This window comes from Apodemus sylvaticus, chromosome 4 (assembly GCF_947179515.1).
Source record: "Apodemus sylvaticus chromosome 4, mApoSyl1.1, whole genome shotgun sequence".
Classification (NCBI taxonomy): Eukaryota; Metazoa; Chordata; class Mammalia; order Rodentia; family Muridae; genus Apodemus; species Apodemus sylvaticus.
The window spans coordinates 66722452-66742827 of NC_067475.1; the positions used below are offsets into that span (position 1 = coordinate 66722452).

General features: G+C 47.3%; 1 protein-coding gene across 5 annotated transcripts in view; it reads left to right on the forward strand.

The window, feature by feature from the left end:
- Bcl9 (BCL9 transcription coactivator) overlaps nucleotides 1–20376 on the forward strand; it is an 85077-nt gene that overhangs the window by 54711 nt on the left and 9990 nt on the right. For 3 of the 5 annotated variants that reach the window (XM_052179668.1, XM_052179671.1, XM_052179670.1), the window contains exons 1-6: nucleotides 6514–6709; nucleotides 9989–10126; nucleotides 12117–12196; nucleotides 17232–17544; nucleotides 18430–18746; nucleotides 19963–20152. In XM_052179668.1, coding sequence (XP_052035628.1) covers nucleotides 17492–17544; nucleotides 18430–18746; nucleotides 19963–20152 — 560 coding nt within the window. In that variant the 5' untranslated portion in view covers nucleotides 6514–6709; nucleotides 9989–10126; nucleotides 12117–12196; nucleotides 17232–17491. Of the gene's footprint in view, nucleotides 1–6513; nucleotides 6710–9988; nucleotides 10127–12116; nucleotides 12197–17231; nucleotides 17545–18429; nucleotides 18747–19962; nucleotides 20153–20376 lie in introns of those variants that run through there. The other 2 variants (XM_052179672.1, XM_052179669.1) reach the window with 2 other exon arrangements.

The window sequence follows — 20376 nt, forward strand, 5'->3', positions numbered from 1 at the left end:
AGGAAAAAAAGGGGAGGGTGTTGCCTGAAGTTCTTTCTTTCTGTTTGTTGTTGTTTTGTTTTGTTCAAGATGGTTTCTCTGTGTGACCTGGCTATCCTGGAACTAGCTCTGTAGACCAGGTTGCCCTTGAACTCACACAGATCACCTGCCTCTGCTTCCTGAGGGCTGGGATTTAAGGAGTGTGCCACCATTGCCCAGAGTTTCCTGGCTAAAAAGTATAGTCCAATATCCAAAGTCAGGTCCACATGACTCTGAAGCCAGTATTATTCCATATTGTTAGGTTCTCAGAGTAGACGAGTACCAGAGAACCAAGGGGCCTCAACACGGGTCCTGTCTGGAGGAACAGGCACTGTGTAAACTGGAGGACATGTGGACATCTTTAGGAAGTCGTGTTAGGAAAGTGACTGACAAAGAGAGAGCCTGGAACCAGGACTGCTGTCCAACAATCCCCCCTTGGGAAACAGAAAAATAATAAACGACTAAAAAAATAAAAGGGATTTCTGGCTGCTGGGGCTAAGAACACGCAGAGCAAGAGAGTCGGAATTACCCCCAGTGTGGGGCTGAGTGACAACACAGAGAACTGAGAAACGTGACTTGACTTTAGAAGATGGCGAATTTGGTTTTGACCTCTCCGTGGAGATAAGCTGAGTAGCTAGAAATACAGCAACAAATTCAAGGGAGGCTTGAACTAGCTAGACTGGGGGGGGGGGAGGGCAGGGGATACTGGTCATACGCAAAAAGAGATGACTGAGCTTGGGAGAAGAGTCAAAGACCTTAGAAGCATCTACAGTCTGCAGTGAGGGACACGCAGAAGAGCTTCAGTCAGTAAAGAAGACAAACCTAGAATAGCATCTCTGTGGGAACTGAAAAGGCTGGAGGAGAAGGCTAAGGTGGGAAGATAGTTACTGGTGGGTCTGGCAGCTGGGATGGGCTGGACGCGGAGGATGTATTGATAGCCTGGCTGGAGTATTTACAAACAAAGAAACCACTGTGTGGGTTGTTTTTTGGATGGATTAGGATGAAAAAAAAAAGGGAAAGAGGGAATCACTCTAGGATTTTACTAAAGAAAGAGATCCAGGCCAAACAGAAGGCAAAAACATCTTTGTCTGGTTTTCCCAAGGCGGGATGAAACAAGACAAACCTTACGGTGTAGGAGCATGAGGGACCGCACTTGGCATAGTTTCTATGGGAATGACACAGACAGCAATGAGAACATACAAGGGTCAGTAGGCAATACTGAAGTTTAATTTATGTCTCATTGAGTTCCGCTTGGGATCCATTTTCCAGCTTAAGATGGTTCTAGTGCTGTCTGGCAGCCCACATATGGAAACAAAGTCCTGTTACACACGGGGAGCAGGGACTCCCACTGCCCAGCCGGTGGTCAAGGGTTCAAGGGAGGCTGCCTGGGTAAAGACTGTCACCTGCGTGCCCACTGTAATGCTCTGCCACTCCACAGACACTGAAGAGACTGTGTGAAAGGGAAGGGCCCAAGAGCAAAAACTAAAGAGTCTAGAGAGAGAACAGGAGAGAACAGGATTGTTGAGAAATGCGGGGAAGGTAACCAAATGAGTAGAAGCGAATCGATGCTTGGGGAAGCAGTTAACAAAGAAAGTGAAATAACAAATTAGTGGAACTTGGCCAGGGAGAGGGAAGTGGGACTCTAAGGATAGGTATGAGGAAGTAGTATGGAAATGGAGGTTAGAGCCCCATGGGAAAGCCCCTGCCACCAGGCAGGCTTTAGTCCCTACCTTTAATGTTCAGCACTGGAGAATGGCTCAGCAGTTTAGAGCACTGCTGCTCTTCCAGAGGACCGGGGTTCGAGTCCCAGCATCCACATGCAGGCTTAAGACCATATTTAACTCCAGCTCCAGGGATTCCCAGCTCCCTCTTCTGGCTTCTGAAGGCAGCAGGCACATGTGGTCTGTAGACACACAGGCAGGCTACATTTCCAATCGCACTGCCCTTGTTGTTGTTTGTTCGTCTGTTTTTCTGTATGAAGATGAGGACTTTTGGGGAGAAATGGGTGAAGCGCATGGAGCACTTAGGTTGTGTCAGGTTAAGCTGTGTGGACTACAGTCAGATTGGAAGAGGAGGAGGGGAGCTTCAGCCGTTTAGAACTCTGGGACAGGGCAGGTGGAATGTCACACCACTGGAATCTTAGGGAAGTCCGATGAGGAGGCCAGAGGCGGGACCACAGAGGTTGGAGCATGAGATAAAGCAGGGTGTTACCTACCAGGGGATCTGCCTATCACCCCATGGGACCATCAGGACGTTGTAAGTAGGACTGTTCCACGCCCACTATCTGCAGACCATGGATCACTCCAGAAAAAAATACAGGAGGGAAGGCGAGGGAACAGGGACTCCAGCCTCAGGAAAAAGACAGCCCTCCATGCTGTCAGGCAAAGATGAAGCTCTGAGATTCTTCTGTGAATTTTCACGGAGAGCCATTTCTCCTTCATGGCAGCCTAAAGAAGAAATATTTGAGGCCACCTCATCACTGGGCAAGTGACAAGAAGCCATTCCATGCTAAGCCTGCATTTTTCAGTCAGTGTGACCCTCAGTGGCATTCCTTCAGCACTGAAATTCACCAGTTTTGAACAGTAAGGAGGATAATGAATGAACACAGCGAGAAGAACCTATGGGCTTGCCGAGGGCCCTGACCCCGGCGAGAGTTTGTTAGGAACGACTGTAACGCTGACCCCGGCGGGCTGAGTGGCTCAAGCTTGCTCAGGTTTAATTCCACGGCTCCTAAGGTAACTAACTGCCTGTTCTCTCTGACAGTCACTAATACTGTTGGGAATGAGCAGTTCCTAGGAGTTAGGACTGTGCTGTGGTGCACTAGACTCAAATCCTAGTTCCTCACAGCAAGAGCAATCTTGGCAAATCATTAAATTTCCACATCAAAACTGTCATCTAAGAGCATGGAGAGATGGCTCAGTGGTTAAGAGCACTACTGTGCTCTTTCAGAGGACCCGGGTTCAAATTACAGCATTCATATGGTGGCCCACAGCCTTTTATAACTCTAGTTCCAGGGTGTCTGACAGAACCCTCTGTAGACACTGCAAACAAAGATACATGCAGGTAAAACACCCATATGCGTAAAAAATTAAAAAATATGTTTAAAAAATCTGTAATCTAAGAAATAAGATGGATTCTTCTCAATTATAGTATTTAGGCATGCTCATTAGGAACTGATACACAAGAGCTTTTGTCCCTTTAAGTTGGAAATAGGTGTCTATGGCCAGGTGTTGTTGTTGCACACCTTTAATCTCAGCACTTGGGGGGCAGAGGCAGGCAGATCTCTTGAGCTCAAGGCCAGCCTGGTCTACAGAGCCAGTTCCAGCACAGTCAGGCCTACACACCATAACAGAGAAATGTTGTCTTGAAAGCCAAAAGAAAGAAAAGAAATAGGTGCCCTGATGGAGAAGCCTGGTCTGTTGAAGAGCTGTCAGACTTACAGCATCCCGGCCCGGAGGCCACTGTGTGTTTATGGTCCTTACAAGAAGCAAGATTCAGTGGGAGGAGTCCAGCTCAGTCTATGAAAAGCCTGTATTTTTAGCAGTTTTGCCATTTGGAGGAAGGAGGATTTCACAGAGTTACTGGAATACCAAAAAAACCATCATGAGACGTCTGTTTACAAGATGCTTTTTGAAGAGTATCTCCGTTATCCACTAGTGTGTATACACGCACAGTCTGTCAGGCCCTTCAACACCAAAGGCAGGCCTTTGTCCAGTGAGGGCAGATGTGCGGATGCTAGAAAATTCAGAGAGCAAACACTCTAGTGAAAGAAACTATTGAGCAGAATATATGATATTTTAAAATGCATTTCTGTCCTGTGTGTAATATAGCTAAACTAACATTACTGTAGAGCTGCTAACCTTTACATTTCCTGATTTTTTAACACACTTAAGGTCTTGTTGCTTTTGCTTGTAGCCTAGTGTTGTGCATGTGATCCTTGTCTTTATTTTCCTTCCAATTCAGTAAATAATTTTTGAACTTTAACACATGGTTGCAAGAGAGTTTAATGCCTAGCAAAGAGCAGTTGAGTTGTTTTGCTTTTTGTTTTGTTTTGTGTTAAGTATATTATTGTGACAATCTGCCCTTTAGCTTGTTGACCAGCAGCGCCCTGAACTGGAATACCCGAGTCATGCTGGCTGGTGTTACGTCAACTTGACACAGCTAGAGTCATCTTAAAAGAACTCAATTGTGAGCGTGCCTCCATAAGATTTAGCTGTAAGGCATTTCTTAATTAATGGTTGATGGGAGAGAGCCCAGCCTATTGTGAGAGGTGCCATCCCTGGGCTGGTGGTCCTGGGGTCTAGAAGAAAGCAGACTGAGCAAGCCATGGCAGGCAAGGCAGCAAGAAGCACACCTGAAGTTACTGAATCAGCTCCTGCCTCCGGGTTCCTACCCTGTTTGAATTCCTGTCCTGACTTCCTTCAGTGATGAACTACAATGTGGAAGTGTAAACCACATAAGCCCTCTCCTCCCCAACTTGCTTTTGGTCATGATGCTTCATCACAGCAATAGAAATTCTAATGAGGACAGAAGTATTTTGGCACTGGTTTTCTCTTAGGAATACAATCTATATGAGCCGAGACCCTTTCCCTTACATTAGCAATACCAAATGTCTCTTACATACTTCTAGTTTGGTTGTCTTTCCTCATATTCGCACGTGACCTTTTCTCATGCCTCTTTTACAGAGGTTCTTAGATATGTGAAATCTAAAATTTCTAAAGCCAAAAGTTGACAGCTCCCTCCCCTCCCCCCAAACCCTTCAATTTCTTTTCTTACTTGGACTCCATTTGCTCTCTGGTTTATATCATTTAGACCTACCTGAGTCTCTTTTAAATTTATAAACTCAGTCTCCAAGAGAAAATATCTTGCCCTAGTTGTTCAGATTCTAAGCCAGGGAGAAACTATATGGGAACCCACATGGCCAGTTGTGAGTTTTGAGTAGATTGGAAAGTAGTGAGTGAACTTTATTATTTAGGGTTCTATTATACCATCCTTTACAATAGCACTGTTCCTTACAAGGGCACCACAAGAAAGGTTCCCTACTTTATAGAGAGAAGGAGGCAGTAGTGGCTGTCCACGTAGGTCTTTTGGTTATGTTTCTTGCTTCCATCTTCAGGAAGACTATATCCATTCTCAAGTACACAGAATTCACTTAACTATGTTAGAAACGCTTTGGACCAGAGCACAGAGTTGCAGGAGCATCTTTAAGATCGACTCCCGCAAGTACAAACTCAGAAGATTCGTAGGGTGGTTTTGTGTGGAGGGCAGGCAGTAACGATGGCTGGTCAAGGTAGTAACACCGGTCCCACAAAATAAGGATAACAGGAATCTCAGCAACGCACATTAACCAAGATGTGAAAAAGTGCAATCTAAAGAGCTAACATCTAACTTCACAAGGATAGTGCTGAACGCGCCGCCCTCGAATTCTCAGCAACAAAGCTCTTCCAAAAAATTAAGGGAGTGATACTGTAGTTGAGTGAAGACCTGGGGCCCAGGGCAGAAGGTGCTCTCTGGAAACCATAGGTAGTGCTGGCCAGGCAGGGTGGGGCGGGGCAGGGCCCGAGGTGAAGGAGACCCTGCTCTAGCCACAGAGCCAGCAGGACCCCAGAGAGTGTTCTGGGAAGAGGGAGAAGAGTGAAAGCCGAGGGGCCCTGCTTTCCAGAGAGAAGAAAGCCCTCATTGGCAAAGGTAGAGCGGACACCGAGGGGCGGATGGGTGGGCTGGTAGCAGCAAGGCGGAATCGCAGTGTAGAGGTGTGAGGAGGTGGCATGGAGACTGGGGACTAGGCCTGGCCCTGAGCGGCGGGAGAGCGAAGGAAGACCGGTTCCTTCTGCAGCTCCCAGTGAGTTTCTGTCAAAGATGGCCAAATTCCACTCTGCCCTTCCCCCCTCCCGCGCCTTTTCTAATCCCTTTCGGTGGCTCCTAGTACTGCTGGAGGCCGTGGGGAGTCTGGGTGAGTGAGCGCCGGGAGGAGGGTGAGGAAGGAAGAGAACCTCCCCGCCACACTACCCGCCCCGTGGGTCCTGCTGGAGGAGCTTTTGGTTGAAAAAGAGGGTTCTGTGGCTTTAAACCGGGGAGTGGGCGTCACCGCGGGGGGGACCCGGTGACTAGCCGGGGCGGGGTTGGAAGGGAGGGGTCATGCAAAACAGGAGGCGTTGCCGTCGGGGCGGGGCTTCGTGTAGCGCGGGGGCGGGGCCCTGGGTGGGCGGGGCGCGGGCGGCTTCTCTTGGGCCAGGCGCGGGAGGGGGCGGAGGCCGCGGCGGGCTGGTACCATCGATCGCGTTCGGGGAGGGGGACGGGTGCCATTCCCCCGGAGGGGGCGGGCCCTGGCGGCGGCGGGGCCAGGGCCCCATTCCCCGCCGGGCGGGCCGGGGGAGGGGCGCGCCTCCTCTCGCGTCCGAGGCGGGGCCCGCGGTACCTTTCGTGGCACTGTGCAGCCGGGGGAGGGCCTAGGGGAGGGGGAAGGGGCGGGTCTGGGAGGGGGAGCCGGAAAGGGGGAGGCGCCGGCGGACAATGGAGCCTATGTGTGCCTGCGGGAGTGGGACGGCGCCGCCGCCGCCGCTGTTGCTACCGCCGGGGGGAGACGCTGCGCTGCTGCTGCCGCTGGTCCCGGCCCCGGCCCCCCGGGGCTGAGAGCAGCCCGGGACCGCAGCCCCTGTCCGCGATCGCCCCTCCCCCGCTCCGGCCCGGGGTAAGTGGCCCCGGGGAGGGGGAGGGGCGGGCCGGCGCGGCGGGGGCCGGGTCCGCGTGCGCGTGTGGCCGGGGGCCTCCCGGGTTCTAAAGGAACCTGTTGGGGGAGGCGGGGGAGCCTCGGAAGCTGTGGAAGAGACCCGGGCATCTCTCGGGGTTTTAGAGGTTGTGTCCTAAAGCTGTGCTTGGAGAGGTTACCTGAAGGGAGATGACCGTTTCGGGGTCCTGGGATGGAGGGGCGATGGAGAGGAAAGAGCGCGCGAAATTAGGAATTTCTGGTTGAGTTTGGTGGGGTCTGTAAGACCCCGAGATACGTAGAGGGGAGAAAGGGGACTCCGCAGGCCAGTGACTTGTTGAAGGGTTGGGGGAGGTGAAAGCCTAGAGGAATGTCTGAGTTGTAAAGGGTTCCAGCAGGTGAGTTGGCGACGTTTAGGTCACTGTGTCATTGTGGGGGTCGTAGAACACACCATTGGTTTTCAAATTGGAAACCTAGAGGCTAGCTGGCCTTTGAAAGTTGCAAAGACTATTAAGATGTCACTGGTAAGTGTTGGGTGAGCTTGGTGAAATGGAGATAGCCTAAGGAAAACAAGTCGCAGAGTTGGTGAGTCCAAAGGGAAGGACCAACGCCTGTAGTAGTATTGCTGGGAACTTTATATTAAAGCTGCCAAGGATGAGAAAGCTTGAAATCTGTCCTCCAAGAGCCTTGGTCTGCTGGAGGTAAGGAAGAGCGTTTTTTAAATGTTAAGAGTGATCCTGAGGCCAAGATTGGAGTCAAAGTCATTAGATAGGGTAGGGAAATGCAAAGACGCCTCCTTGGAGATAGCCCAAGGCAGGATGCTATTGATGCAAAGTTAGACTTTAGTTAAAGCAAGCACAAGTCAACCCCTGACTTCAGTGGCCATGTAAAAAGTCAGTTTTACAGTGCATTTGTTAGCATTTGGTATACTGTGGAATTAAGTGGTTGTTTTGATGACAGAGATTTGGACTCTTGTGTAGGGAACACAGTAATGAATTAGTTATAGCAGGTAAGAAGAGTAGGTAGTAAAATAGTTGAGACATTGGAAGGTAAGACTGTTTAGAACCCGTGACTTGGAAGTTTTTCAATATGACTGTCTGGTTGGTTTGAAAGTTTTTGACTGGACACTAGTCATTGGGGAGTTTATCATGAAGAAATGTTTGTGTGCAAATCTGATAGACCTGGGGACCAGTAACCAGGCTTCTTTCTTCTCTTGAAAAAGACCTATACTATTGATAAGGATGGATTAAGAAGAGATTAATTAGTTTAGGTGTTGCAAACATGCTTTGAGGAATGAGGGCCCTATTAACTGGCTGGTGCTTTGGATAAGTTGAAGAAATGTGGAGCTGTGTGTATGACATTGATAGCTTTATGACCTAGAAGTTGGATATTGAGCTTTCAGAGTCTTTGTAATCAATGTGCTGAATATAATAGTTTCAACATAGATGATAGATGAGTGGGAAAGTCACTGGCCTAAAGATGAAAGCACAATTTCTGTATAGTTTTCCATTTATAGGACAAGTATCATGGAACTGGTTCTTGAGCAAAAGGAGTTTTGTTCTTGATTCTAGTTAACCAGCACAAGCCAAAACAAACAAACAAAAAAAACAAAAACAAAAAAAACCTTATATACTTCGGAATTTCTTCTATGAGGTATTTCCCCAGGGCCTTCAGAAATATGTGCTGCTGTAAACCCCCCAAAAATGCTAGGAGGAAAGATTCAGGACTTTCACAAGCATTGTAACCAGCTGAATGTTGGGTGGTAGTGCCCTGCACAGTGGTGAAAGGCCTTGAACTTGGAATCAAGATGTTAGCTCTTTGGATGACTTACTCCGAACAAATCTCTGGTGTTTTCTGGTGTTGCTGCTTATGAAGTGACGACTGCCCACCCCAACCACTCAGGGCTGCTTTCCAGTCCAGCCCGTTAATGGCTGTCCAGAAAGTTCTTTGAATGCCTCTGAGGATGAGTGATTATGTAGTATAACTTAAAAAAAAAAAAAAAAAACCACACTTAGACTTAGTATGGTTAATTAAAGATCGAGAAGGGATGTTTTGTACACTTGTTTTGGTCTGTTGTCTGAATTTAGGGTTTTATAGAAATTTTGAAAGATTAGTGTTTAGCAGGAGGACAGTGATTTTGATGGTAATTGTAAATACTGAGCAAAAATTGGCCCCAAGCCTGAGCCGTAGATGCTGGCCTGGGCTGCAGGCACCCTTGTTGTGGCCTAAGGCATAGTTCTTGGTTCCCTGCCTGGCCAGTCCTCTCCAGCCATCGGGTAGTGTAGGTAAAGCGGTCTATTCTCTCTGCCTTCACGAATGTGATGGCAAAGTCTCTGGAAGTTTTTCTTGTTCTAACTCTGGGGTTCTTAGTGTTTTTCTGTCCCAGCACTCAGGCACTGAAACGATGCCACGTCCCATCAGAGAATGCTTCTTAAATGCACGAGATGTAAGACACAGGAGTACAGATGAGCTGTCAGTGTTCGTGGTGGTGGGGTGATGCGTGCCTCTGTCTCACACTGAATAGCGTCTAGGGAGGCTGGGTTAGAAGCAGTGATGGGGGAAGAGCATGTGTCATTATATCAGCGAATCTTCGACTGATGTGACACGGTGCTGCTGGCAGCTCAGTCCCAGCATTGCCAATGCTACACCCACTGTTGAGGGCTGCGCTAACTTCGTTACTTAGAGATTAGTCAAAATGATGATCCATGTCGTTCCCTGAAGGCTCCAAGCCACCTCTCCTCTCCTGTGTACAGATTCCTTGGGAGCTGGGAATCATGGAGTTAGAACTACCCTAGACCAACCGATTCTGATTTTTTTTTTTTTTTTAATTCTGTGATGTTTGAAAGTTAACTTAAGGCTGCTTACACTTTGGGCTTTGTGAGATATTTTTAAGTATCTCCATTATGCTAAGAACGGATGAAGAGACCACATGAAAAACCAAAAGCCCTTTTGCAGCCTGTGCAGGCCTGGCCATTCCTGGTTGTACAAAAGGATAAAAACAAGACCTCATAGGACACTTTTGTTTATTTTGTTTTTTCCAGGTTCCCTAGTCGCCATTACATATGTGGTTCCCTAGATATCCTCTCCCTTCTCTCTGACTTGTATTTGATGTTTTCAGGGGTTTGCCTTCTTTTCCCATTTTTGACTAATTTCTTTCTTCTCCCAGGTGTTCGCTTGGCCACATCACAGTGGGGAGTGGGGAGTTTTCCTCGGAGTCAGTGTAAATTTGGATATGAACTTTTCCTTTCTTTCTTGTCATCTTAGGACTTGGATGTGGGACTAACTGGTGTCACGTCACATTGACCTAACCATTCCTGTGTCACGGTGAGGTGACAGTTCTCCTTCTCTGTAAGCTCCTCCCGCCCCAATGTAGAAGACAAAGCAGACTGGACATCTTAAAAGGTAAAAACTTTACCTTAAGCTGCAACTTCTGGGACTTAAGCTTGAGCGTGTTGAATTTTTGTCTCTGGGGCTTCTGATAAGGTAAAAATGGGCTGCTCTTATATTTTTGTTTGGGAGCCTAGCCATTAGCAGCTGAGCCATCTCTCCAGCTCACTGGGCTGCCCTTGATTCTAGAAGTTTCCCAAAGTGCAAGTCATTAAAGCAAATGCAAGTCACAACTAAAAGTGCCGTTGCCCTGGGTTTTGTGTGACCTGGGCCTTGTGCTTGACTCGCTGCAGAAGGCTGAGGAGAAAGGCAGACAGGGAGAAGAGAAGCTGGTGTTTATCGTGTCCCCTTGGGTTTGGGAACGTGAGCTAAGAGGAGCAAGTGCACTGTAATATGTCGATCAACCACATTTGTTGGGTTTTGCAGGGTACCAGGTGCTAGGATGGTGATTGACACTGTCCTCCGGGAGTTCCCTGTCTAATGATAGCAGTGACACTGTTTTCGAGATGTTAAACAGTAAGGATAGTGCCAGGGCCCCTGGATGATGTACAGGGGAGTAGCTGGCAATCTAGAAAAACTTCACAGAGAGGGGTGGGTGTGTACAATGGTACCTTGGGAGCTATTATCCTTAAGGATGGCACTTTGAACATTTGAATTTTGTCAGAATTCTTTAGCTTAATATGAATTTTTGTTTCCTTAAAGTTTAGTAGCCATTGAAGGGCAATAGATAGCATTTTTGCTCTGTGGATGCTAAAACACGCAGTAGTGTTTTGTGTGAACTGAGGTTTTCTGCATGTGCCCACTGAGTCGTTTGTCCTCTACAGTCTAGAGAGAGGTCGGCTCTTCCTTTTGTGTGCCTGAAGAAGCCGTTTTGTTGTTGGCACGCCAGAAGTTAAGAATGAGCTAGGAATGGAATCTTAAGACCTTTTAGTTCCACATTCTATGATGCTGTCTGTGCCTTTTATGGAGTAGTGGTCATAGCGCAGAAATGAAATTTGTTAAACATGACATAGTTCTAATAAACTTGACTCCTTGGAGCAGGAAGGGGGAATGCATCATGGAAAGAGCTGAGGCTGGAATTTTGATTCTGAGCTCAGTCAAATTAGTTTGTGACTTTACTTGAAACTTTGGTAATCCTATAGAGTGCCCTTTTAAAGAGTCCCTAAATAATTTGGCTCTCAACCTTCTAGAACTTTGTTTTCCTTTGAAATCACAAAACTAGCTCCTGCAGTGAATGGCTCAGCCCGTAGAGGTGCCTGTGCCAAGTCTGACCATTTGAGTGACCTCTCAGGGCCAGAACACTTATGGTGGAAGGAGAGTTCTGACCCCAGCAAATCTTCCTTTGACCTCCACATACGCACATGCTTGCACACCAGATGAAATAAATAAATAAGTATAATTTGTTTGGGTCAGGTGTTATAATTCTAGTCTATAGGCACTGATGTTGGAAATCTTACAGGCTACCAGCATTCCCCAGTTCAGCACTTCACTCTGCACACAGTAGGTGCTTAGTAAAAGCACAGGGTTGTTCAGTCCTAAGCTCCTAACAAGATATGGAGACACATTTTTCTTGCCAGCTGTTGCTGCATAGAGTTGCGGCTGTGCAGGGGGAGTAGGGGTGAGCGACCCTAAGGTTGTAAATTCAGACGTACACCTGGTGTTTTGTCTATTTGTACCTTCAGTGTCCAATCTCTGTACTAGGAAGATACATAGATGCAAAAAATGTGGTCTTTCTCTTTTTTCATTAAATGCCTGGAAATTTCAAAAGTAGAAAAGTTGATCGTATTTGGACTTACTCTCTCCCCCCAAGGGCCTTGAAATAGCTACATGTACTCTCTACATCCTTTAGTAGTTGGTTATGTGCATGTAAGATGGTAGTCCCCCATTATAACCCCAGAGGAAGTTGGAAGCCGATTTTCTCTTAAGATGCTCAGGGTTGTTACATTGATATTGTTGGTGTTTGCAGACCTGCTTTGGAATGCCTACCCGCTTGATTCTTTTCTAGGTGAGGGTCACCTTTGAGGAAGGCACCCTGACTCCTCACCCCAGGATGAAGTCTGCAGTGTCGTGACCCTTGGGGTTTCGGTGAGTAGAGGCAGATGGTACCATGGGAACATGTGCCTGTCTTGGGAGTGAGAGCTTTACACAAAGCTTTAGCTTTTTCTCAACAGTTGATATTTTTCTTTCAGTCTCTCGGCCCTGGCTCCCCGCCCTAGCCTCTAGCAACTACCATTTTCTTACCTGCTTCTGAGTTCAACTTGTTAACCGGGGATGAGATCACGTGGTATTTGCTTTTTTGTTCCTGGCTTATTTAATGTCCTCCAGATTCATCTGACAGAATTACAATGTTTTTCTTTTTCTTTCTTTCTTTCTTTTTTTTTTTTTTAAAGCCAAATAGTCCCAGTGGCAGGGGAACTTGCCATAGTTTTTACATCTACTCAGTTCTTAAATCGTCAATGGATAGAAGATGCTTGGGTATATTCTATATCTTAGTTGTTGTTAAGAAGTGTGCAGTAGCTGGGCAATGGGGGCACACACTTTTACTCTCAGCACTGGGAGACAGAGAAGCAAGCAGATCTCTGAGTTCGAGGCCAGCCTGGTCTACAGAGAGAGTTCCAGGACAGCCAGGGCTATACAGAGAAACTTTGTCTCAGGGGAAAAGAATTGTGCAGTGAGGAGCAGATGTAGTGGCTCAGGTGCTTAATCCCAACCCCGGGGAGACAGAGGCAGGTGGATAGATATCTGAGTTCAAGGATAGACTGGTCTCTATGGAGAGTTTCAGAACAGTTAGATTACACAGTGATACCCCTGACTCAAGAGAAAAAAATTAGCTTCTGTGAGGATGCCTCCTCGACATACTCATTTCTGTTTCTTAAATAATAGTTTTTGAACAAATACCTAATGTTCTAGGCTCCTTAGCAAATGCTAGGAATGGAGGAAAGTAAGTTAGTCGTGGTCCCTACGTCACGGAGCTTAGAGTCTAAGAGGAATGCTATACAGGTGATCCCATAATGGTTAGAAAACTTGAGGAAAACTCTGCAGAAACCTGAGGTGCTCTGAAGACCATGATGAAGGATTTCATGTAAGTGGGTGGTTTTAAGGGATCCTTCTTTGAAGAAGAAATACTTGACCTATGACTTTATGTTAGGTAAGTGGAAGAGGCATTTAACTGCACAGGGAATAGTTTTGGAAGGAAGACTATATTAAGGTGAATAATTCATGCCCAGTCCCGTCAGTTTTGAGCCATCCAGGGAGGTGTCAAATAGCTGATGTGTTTGCAGACTTGCAGAGCACAAGCCAACCCAGATGTGTGAATCTGGGAGCTGTCAGCACAGCAGGAACTCACCGAAGAAGAAGAGAGCCCAGCGTGGACCGGTGTTGGAGTGGGGAGAGAGGGGACTCAGGATGTGTACACTCGAGGAGTAGCTGGGGAGACAAGAGGAATGGGCAGATTAAGAAGGAAGGAACAGCTTGCAAAACTCGCCACGGTGTCCAACCTTCTGCTCTCTAGTGACGACATTGTCATCTATAGAGCTCCTGCTTGAGAACCACATAATTGAGAGTTTTTAATTGAACAAAAAAGTCATGTAATGTTTTAAGTAGGTTTTTATTTTTATATTGGGCTACCAGTACATTTATAGCTACCATGTACCACACCCGATAGATGATGGAGTGAGATGTTACACCAGGCGCTGGGGGGGGACCTCACAGAAACTGGTACTGTGGTCTGGGGACGGAAGTCGATTCCTATGGCGGAAGGTGAATGGCAAGAGAACACTGCACCTCCTGTCACGTTCATAGAGAAGCTTGGCTCTGAGGGGAATAGAAGCCTAAACTGGTTTTGGTTCAGTTAACTTTCTTATTTCTTTTCATTTATCTGTTCACTTTATGTGTGGCTCTGTATGGGGAGGGGTGTTGCCATGGCACAGCTGTGGAGTCAGGACAGCCCCCGGGACTTGGTTCTCTGGGCGTGTAGGTCTCAGGGATCAAACTCAAGTTGTCAGGTTGGTGGCAAGTACCGGAGCCCTGTTTGTTTATTTTTTTTTCAGTGCTGAAAGGACACTACTGTGGTTCTGAATGGTAACTGGAAAGGGCTGATGGACACAGCAAATAGAAGGGATGGCAGAGAACAGAGTAAGAGCCCTCAGCAGGCAGTGTGGCCCTGGGCGTGAGCCGTGCCGCCTGTTGGTGGACTGCACTTTGAAGAAAAACGATTGGGTTCTGTCGTTGTTTGTTTTGAATGTAATGAAGCAAAAACGGATGGGTGCTCTGGGAAAAAGGTTTGCAGGTTTAGTGTGGGGATGTCCCTCTTGGTAAAATGTCTTCTTCCTCTTTAAGTAATAGCCAGGACCACAGACGGGAATCACAGCACTTAGGACATAGAAGCAGGAAGATCTGCAAGTTCTTTGTCAGCATGGTTTACATTGCAAGTTCCAAGCCATTTAGAGCTATAGACTGAGAACCTGCAATAAGACAGAACAAACAAAAGAAAACACCAGTAAGCCACAGCTGGGGTTAGAGAGGGAGGGAGGAAGATGGTAGGTAAATAGGAGCAGACGGAAGAGGTACAAAGAGGAACCTGGCAGGAGGAGCCCATGAGAGTTAGTGTAGCCCTGCTGACGGACTGACCAGCCCGCTTGCCAGTCGTGGCATTGCAATGTGAAGAATGCATTTCAGGCTTCGGGCTTGGGCCAGACACCAGCCCTGCCACCAGTACGGTGAGCAGTCATGTCATCATTAAGATGCGGCAGTAATAGCTGCCTTGTGGGGTTGCTGCGTGTGTTGGCGTGTGTGTACTGTGCTTAGAACAATGCTCAGGGCTTAGAAGTGTCAGGTTTTCTGGAAGAGAATCATGGGAGTAGATCTGAGGTATGAGGAGCATTCGTCTTCCAGAGAAGTCCCTCTCGCTGTGATGATCTTGTCAAAGACCTCTTCCAGTTTCACCTGTTGAGCATAATTTTATTCTGCATGGCTGTCATAAGACATTTGGTAGTTTTGGTTCGGTTATTCTCTCAGAGTGGCAATGTAAAGTTAGGCCTCAGCTCACCTCTCTTAGGTAAGGAATCAGAAGCCTGGATTTTATTCTCAGTCCTTGCATGGGGCTGAGGAAGGACAGACAGGGTCTGAGAACACTGGTTGGCTAGAGCGGCCATTTGTGTGTGCTTGAGTGTTCTGGTTATTCCAGTGGGAAATACCTGTGGATCAAGGTCAGGCACATTGAGAGAGTAAGAAATGGCATGTGAAATACCTTGAAAACCAACATGTTTTATGTTTGTGGTATCATTATTAGAAATAATCTTTACTACCAGCTCATCATAAGTGCCTGGCAGATTAGTGAGGCAGTTTGATATCTGTGATGTATTTTGCATTGCCTTGCCTGGGAAGAAGAGTACGGTACAAACGCCAGGGGTTTCTGTTCTAAGTCACTATCTACCGTAACACCTACATGCTGAGAAGTGTAGAGAAACCAGAGAACTTAAAATAAGGTTCTTGTCTTCAAAGAGCACAGCCTTCACAGCGAGGAAAATACGCACAGAGGATTGCTGAGTGCCAGCGGCTGAGCGGTAGATGCAGTCAGAAAGCACCACAGGTTACAGCAGCATGTCGAGGTGATGACTGCTTTCCTCTGCCTGAGGGAAACCTTGGCTGAGTCCACTCCGGGCTCATCTGCTGCTCCTGATTTACCAAGAAGATTTAGTAAATCTTTAATAAGATTCCTATTTTTATTAAGAATGTAGAAAAAGGTTTATGATCTTAATTTTCCACATTTGACAACTATAGTCCACCCTGCAATTTAAACTGTTCAACAGGAGGAAAAAAAAAAAGACAGAGGGTGAGAGGGGTAGAAACATGACCTTAAATATAATTAAGATCAACATGTTCTTAGGACATAAAACTGTTTTAGAATATCTTCTCCTAGCTCTCCTTCCTGCCTCCTTTATTTAAAAAGGAAAATATGTAATTGTGTCTGCTTGAAACTCTATAAATCCCCTTCACTGGCACAGGTAAAATAGTTGGGACCATTGTGAATGCCTGATTGAAGGGACTTTTGCACTTGACAATTCTCACACAAGCACCACCTAAATAATAACTACAGATCCTCCTGATTGAGACTCTCAAATGTGTGCAAGCTCTGACACTTGGGCTGTTTCTAGCTTCAGCCACCAAGAATGTACCTGACACTCTCCTCTGTCAGTCCCATCCTTGGTCAGCAGGTAGAGCGGGAAGCACAGGTCATGGTGGTTACAAAAAAGATGGCCACGCAACTCCTGGGGTACCTGTGACTTGGAGTTTACCATGTTTCCTCCCCTGCCATCCAGGCTTCCCCACATGAAAGGTTTTTTTTTCATTTGTTCCATAGCCAGCTTTGGTAATATTTTATTGACCTTTATGCTTCAAATTAGCCTTGCAAATTGGCTCAAAAATTATCTTAGCCTTCAAAGAGACTCCTTTACCTTCAAAACTGTGGCTCATTGTTATGCTTGTCCATGTCTCTGTCATTAAGGTGAGGACACAGTTACAAAATCTGCATAATTTAATAGAAGAATCATGGAAATTGGGGGGGCAGAACTGATTGTATTGATATTAGCTTAATGTTTGTTTTTAGAAGAGTCTCCTTCAGTGCCCCATCACCCTCAAGCATAAAAGTAAAAGCATCGATTATTTGCTACATAATGTGAAATTGGGATGGGTTTGTTATACATTTCTGCCATTCTTTGCCCTCACCGCCCAGTGTCAGAGGTCAATGCCCAGTGGTCTCAAAACATTATTTGGAGGAGGGGGCAGACAGCCTAAATCTCTTGAGACTGTTATATTCAGAAATAAACACAGGGGAGAATAATAAGATTCATATTTTTTATTAAGAATGGCAAAATATTAAATCCCACTTCTATCCCATAAACACAAGTTGCTTGGATAGGAGGCCTATGTGCTGATCAGAAATTCTTAGTCCTTTCAGTTGCTCAAGCACCAGAGGTAATGGCTGCACGAGGACTTTTCTCCTTTATCCAGTGGGAGCACAGGCTGCCCGGCTGGCTGTTGTCCCGACAATCCTATAGAAAGGTGTTTTCTGTGTCTGCTGTCACTCTCACCTCTTGCCTTGTGTGTCCTTCTCCTGTAGTGTGCCCTGGAGATGCGAGATTTTCCTTCAGCAGCAGGAGGCACACACTCAGAGAATGCTGGAACTTCAAGGGGGAAGGACCCACTTCCACAGCAGAGAAAAACAAAGAGGAAAAAGGCGACCAGGCAGCCAGCGCTAAGGGGCGCACCAAGCAGGCAGTGGGCAGCCGCCTCTGCCCCTAGCAGCTACTTGTGCTGTAGCCCGAGAGGAACTCGGGGAGCCCGTCCCAGTTAGTGACCGAAAGCTCAGGATTTCAATCAATGCATCCCAGTAACCCTAAAGTGAGGAGCTCGCCATCAGGAAACACACAGAGGTAAGAGGCAAGGCCTCACTCTCACCCCTCGTGCAGGGCACGTGGGCACCACACACACTCATGGCTGCATCCGCGTGTACAGTTAGAAGCAGAATGGGCACACAGGGCAAAGAGAGGAAACTTGCTGAAGTAGTAACAAGTGCGATTTTTCTGGGCTACTCTCTCTCGGCCGCCATTCCCATGTCTCCCACCTGTACCATTTCCCCACACTTTCAAAACACAAGCAAGAAGGACCTTCAAGACCAGCCAGCACCAGCTGAGGAATCTGAGGCATAGAATAATGAGCCACCAACGACCACCTAGAGCCCTTGCTGCTTTTCTCAGTACCCGGTTATTTAAAAGAATGTTTGGCATTTTCCCTGGGGGCAGAGGTTGCCTGCCCTGCTTTGGTGCTGGGTTACTGTTAGAAGGGATCTGGACACTGGAGGAGTTCCCTAACCTGACAGCTCCAGTGGGTTTCCCTTCTGAGCTCCTGGGCCTGCTGGCTTGGTCTGTGGAGGAGCTAGGTTACAGCTGTTCCTCGTCATGAGCCTGGGGGTGGTAGTATTTTGATCTTAACGATGTCTGTTTGTTTACTCTGAGCTAGTCTTAGTGTGAGAGTCACTTTCTATGTACATAGAAACGGTTGTCCTTTATTGACAGAAGCCCTAGAGATAGGTCCCCATGTGACTCTCGTGTTCCCGAGACCTGGAGGCCATTCTGTTTGATCCTCCTCTCTGTCGATAGCTCTCAGATGGGAGCCAGGGTGGCAGGACAAGCATGAGGGCAGGGTGCAGTGTGGGGCAGTTGTTCAGCACACAGGGGCTCCTTAACCCATTACAGAAACATGAATTTGTACTGACCATATCTGCGATCTGATCTCTCTTTATTGTTTGTTTCTTTTAGTAGCCCTAAGTCAAAGCAGGAGGTGATGGTCCGTCCCCCTACAGTGATGTCCCCATCTGGAAACCCCCAGCTGGATTCCAAATTCTCCAATCAGGGTAAACCGGGGGGCTCAGCCAGCCAATCCCAGCCATCCCCCTGTGACTCCAAGAGTGGGGGCCATACCCCTAAAGCACTCCCTGGCCCAGGTGGGAGCATGGGGCTGAAGAATGGGGCTGGAAATGGTGCCAAGGGCAAGGGGAAAAGGGAGCGAAGTATTTCGGCCGACTCCTTTGATCAGAGAGATCCTGGGACTCCAAACGATGACTCTGACATTAAAGGTATGTCTACAAGATCTTTGAGACTCAGAGGGAAGTAGGTGTTCCCCGGGGAAGGCTTCTAACATTCAGCCGAGGCCAGAGGCTGCTGTCAGTGAAGTGGGAGAGGAGGTGGCAGAGTCTGGAGGTCCTGCAGGTTACGATAGACCACTGCTTCTCATTTTTCTCCTCATTGAAGGAGAGTCTAGAGCACTTTGTTGAGTTCTTGCTCTTGAAGGTGTGTGGCTTGATCAGATATGTTATAGCCCTAGCCCATGTTGGTGAGCATGGTTTCTGGCCTGCACTGTGGTCCCTCAAGCAAGCCAGTAGCTTCAGTCAGCTGTGTCTGCGGCCCACACTGGAGCAGTTTCTCTGACATTCCTGCCTTGGAGAAATCCTCCAAGACTTGGGTTTTGTGTTTTCTGGGTGCCACTTTGCCAGACTGACAGACACAAGGGGAAGCCTTAATGGCCCTGGCCCTGGCCCAGAGCTGTCACAGCTGATTTCAGTGTGGCAGGAGTGAGTGGCTACCAGATGTGGTGGAAATTTGGCAGGCACCACAATGGAACTCGTCAGGGAAGAGTATTGGTACGAGGATTTGGGCTTTTTTTTCTTCCTACAGTAAAACTAAAGAAAAAAAAAAATTCTTAATGACAGGGCCAGAATGTGAAGTTACTGTCTAAGAAGTGAAAGTGAGATCCCTCAGCCCAAAATGAAAGAGCAAACCTGAGGAATCCTCCCTGCCTCTCTCACTTCCTTTCTCCCCTCCCTTTCAGAAGTGTTCTTGGGGATCCTGTTATGAATCCCAGCACTGCCCTGGGTTCTAGGGGTGCAGACAATGGGACAGATAGTTGTCATTCTCAAGAATTTGAGGGCACCCAGACAGACATACGAAATATGATAAATGCTAAGTTACTAGAAGGGAGCTATGAGTTTGATTACCAGGGGCATCCTGTCATGTCTAAAAGGTTTCAAAAAGGGTGCCCGATAGGAAGGAGGCTCATGCTAATGTGTGTGCTGTGGACAACAGAGGACAGAGGAGTGGCGGACGCATAATGAGTCATTTAGGGGAAGTATCTGATATATATGAGAAGAAGAGATCATTTCTCTTAGCAAGGAACTTGCTCTTGAAATTTTCAAGGTGGATTTGTGTTGTGATGATGCTATAAATGCTAGCAGGATGGCTGGGAGGGAGGAGCTGTCTGTTCTCACCATGACAGCGAGTCTTTCATTCTTCTAGAATGTAATTCTGCAGACCACATCAAGTCCCAGGAGTCCCAGCACACGCCACACTCCATGACCCCGTCAACTGCTACAGCGCCCAGGTCTTCCACTCCCTCCCATGGCCAGACTCCTGCTCCAGAGCCCATACCTGCTCAGAAGACGCCAGCCAAAGTGGTGTATGTGTTCTCTACTGAAATGGCAAATAAGTAAGTGGTGGCTGTGTCCCAGCCTTGAGCTTGCCCGTGTGTTTTGAGACCAGAGTTGTTGTGCTGCGTTGTCCAGGGGTGGCTACTGACAGCTTCCTTGCCTGTGCTGGGAGAGGGAGAGTAAGGTTATGTAAACACAGGTTGAATGCACAATATACAAGTTTCTGCAACCTGCATGTCCTATTTTAAAAAAAAAAAATACCCCAAACAGTAAATGTCTATAA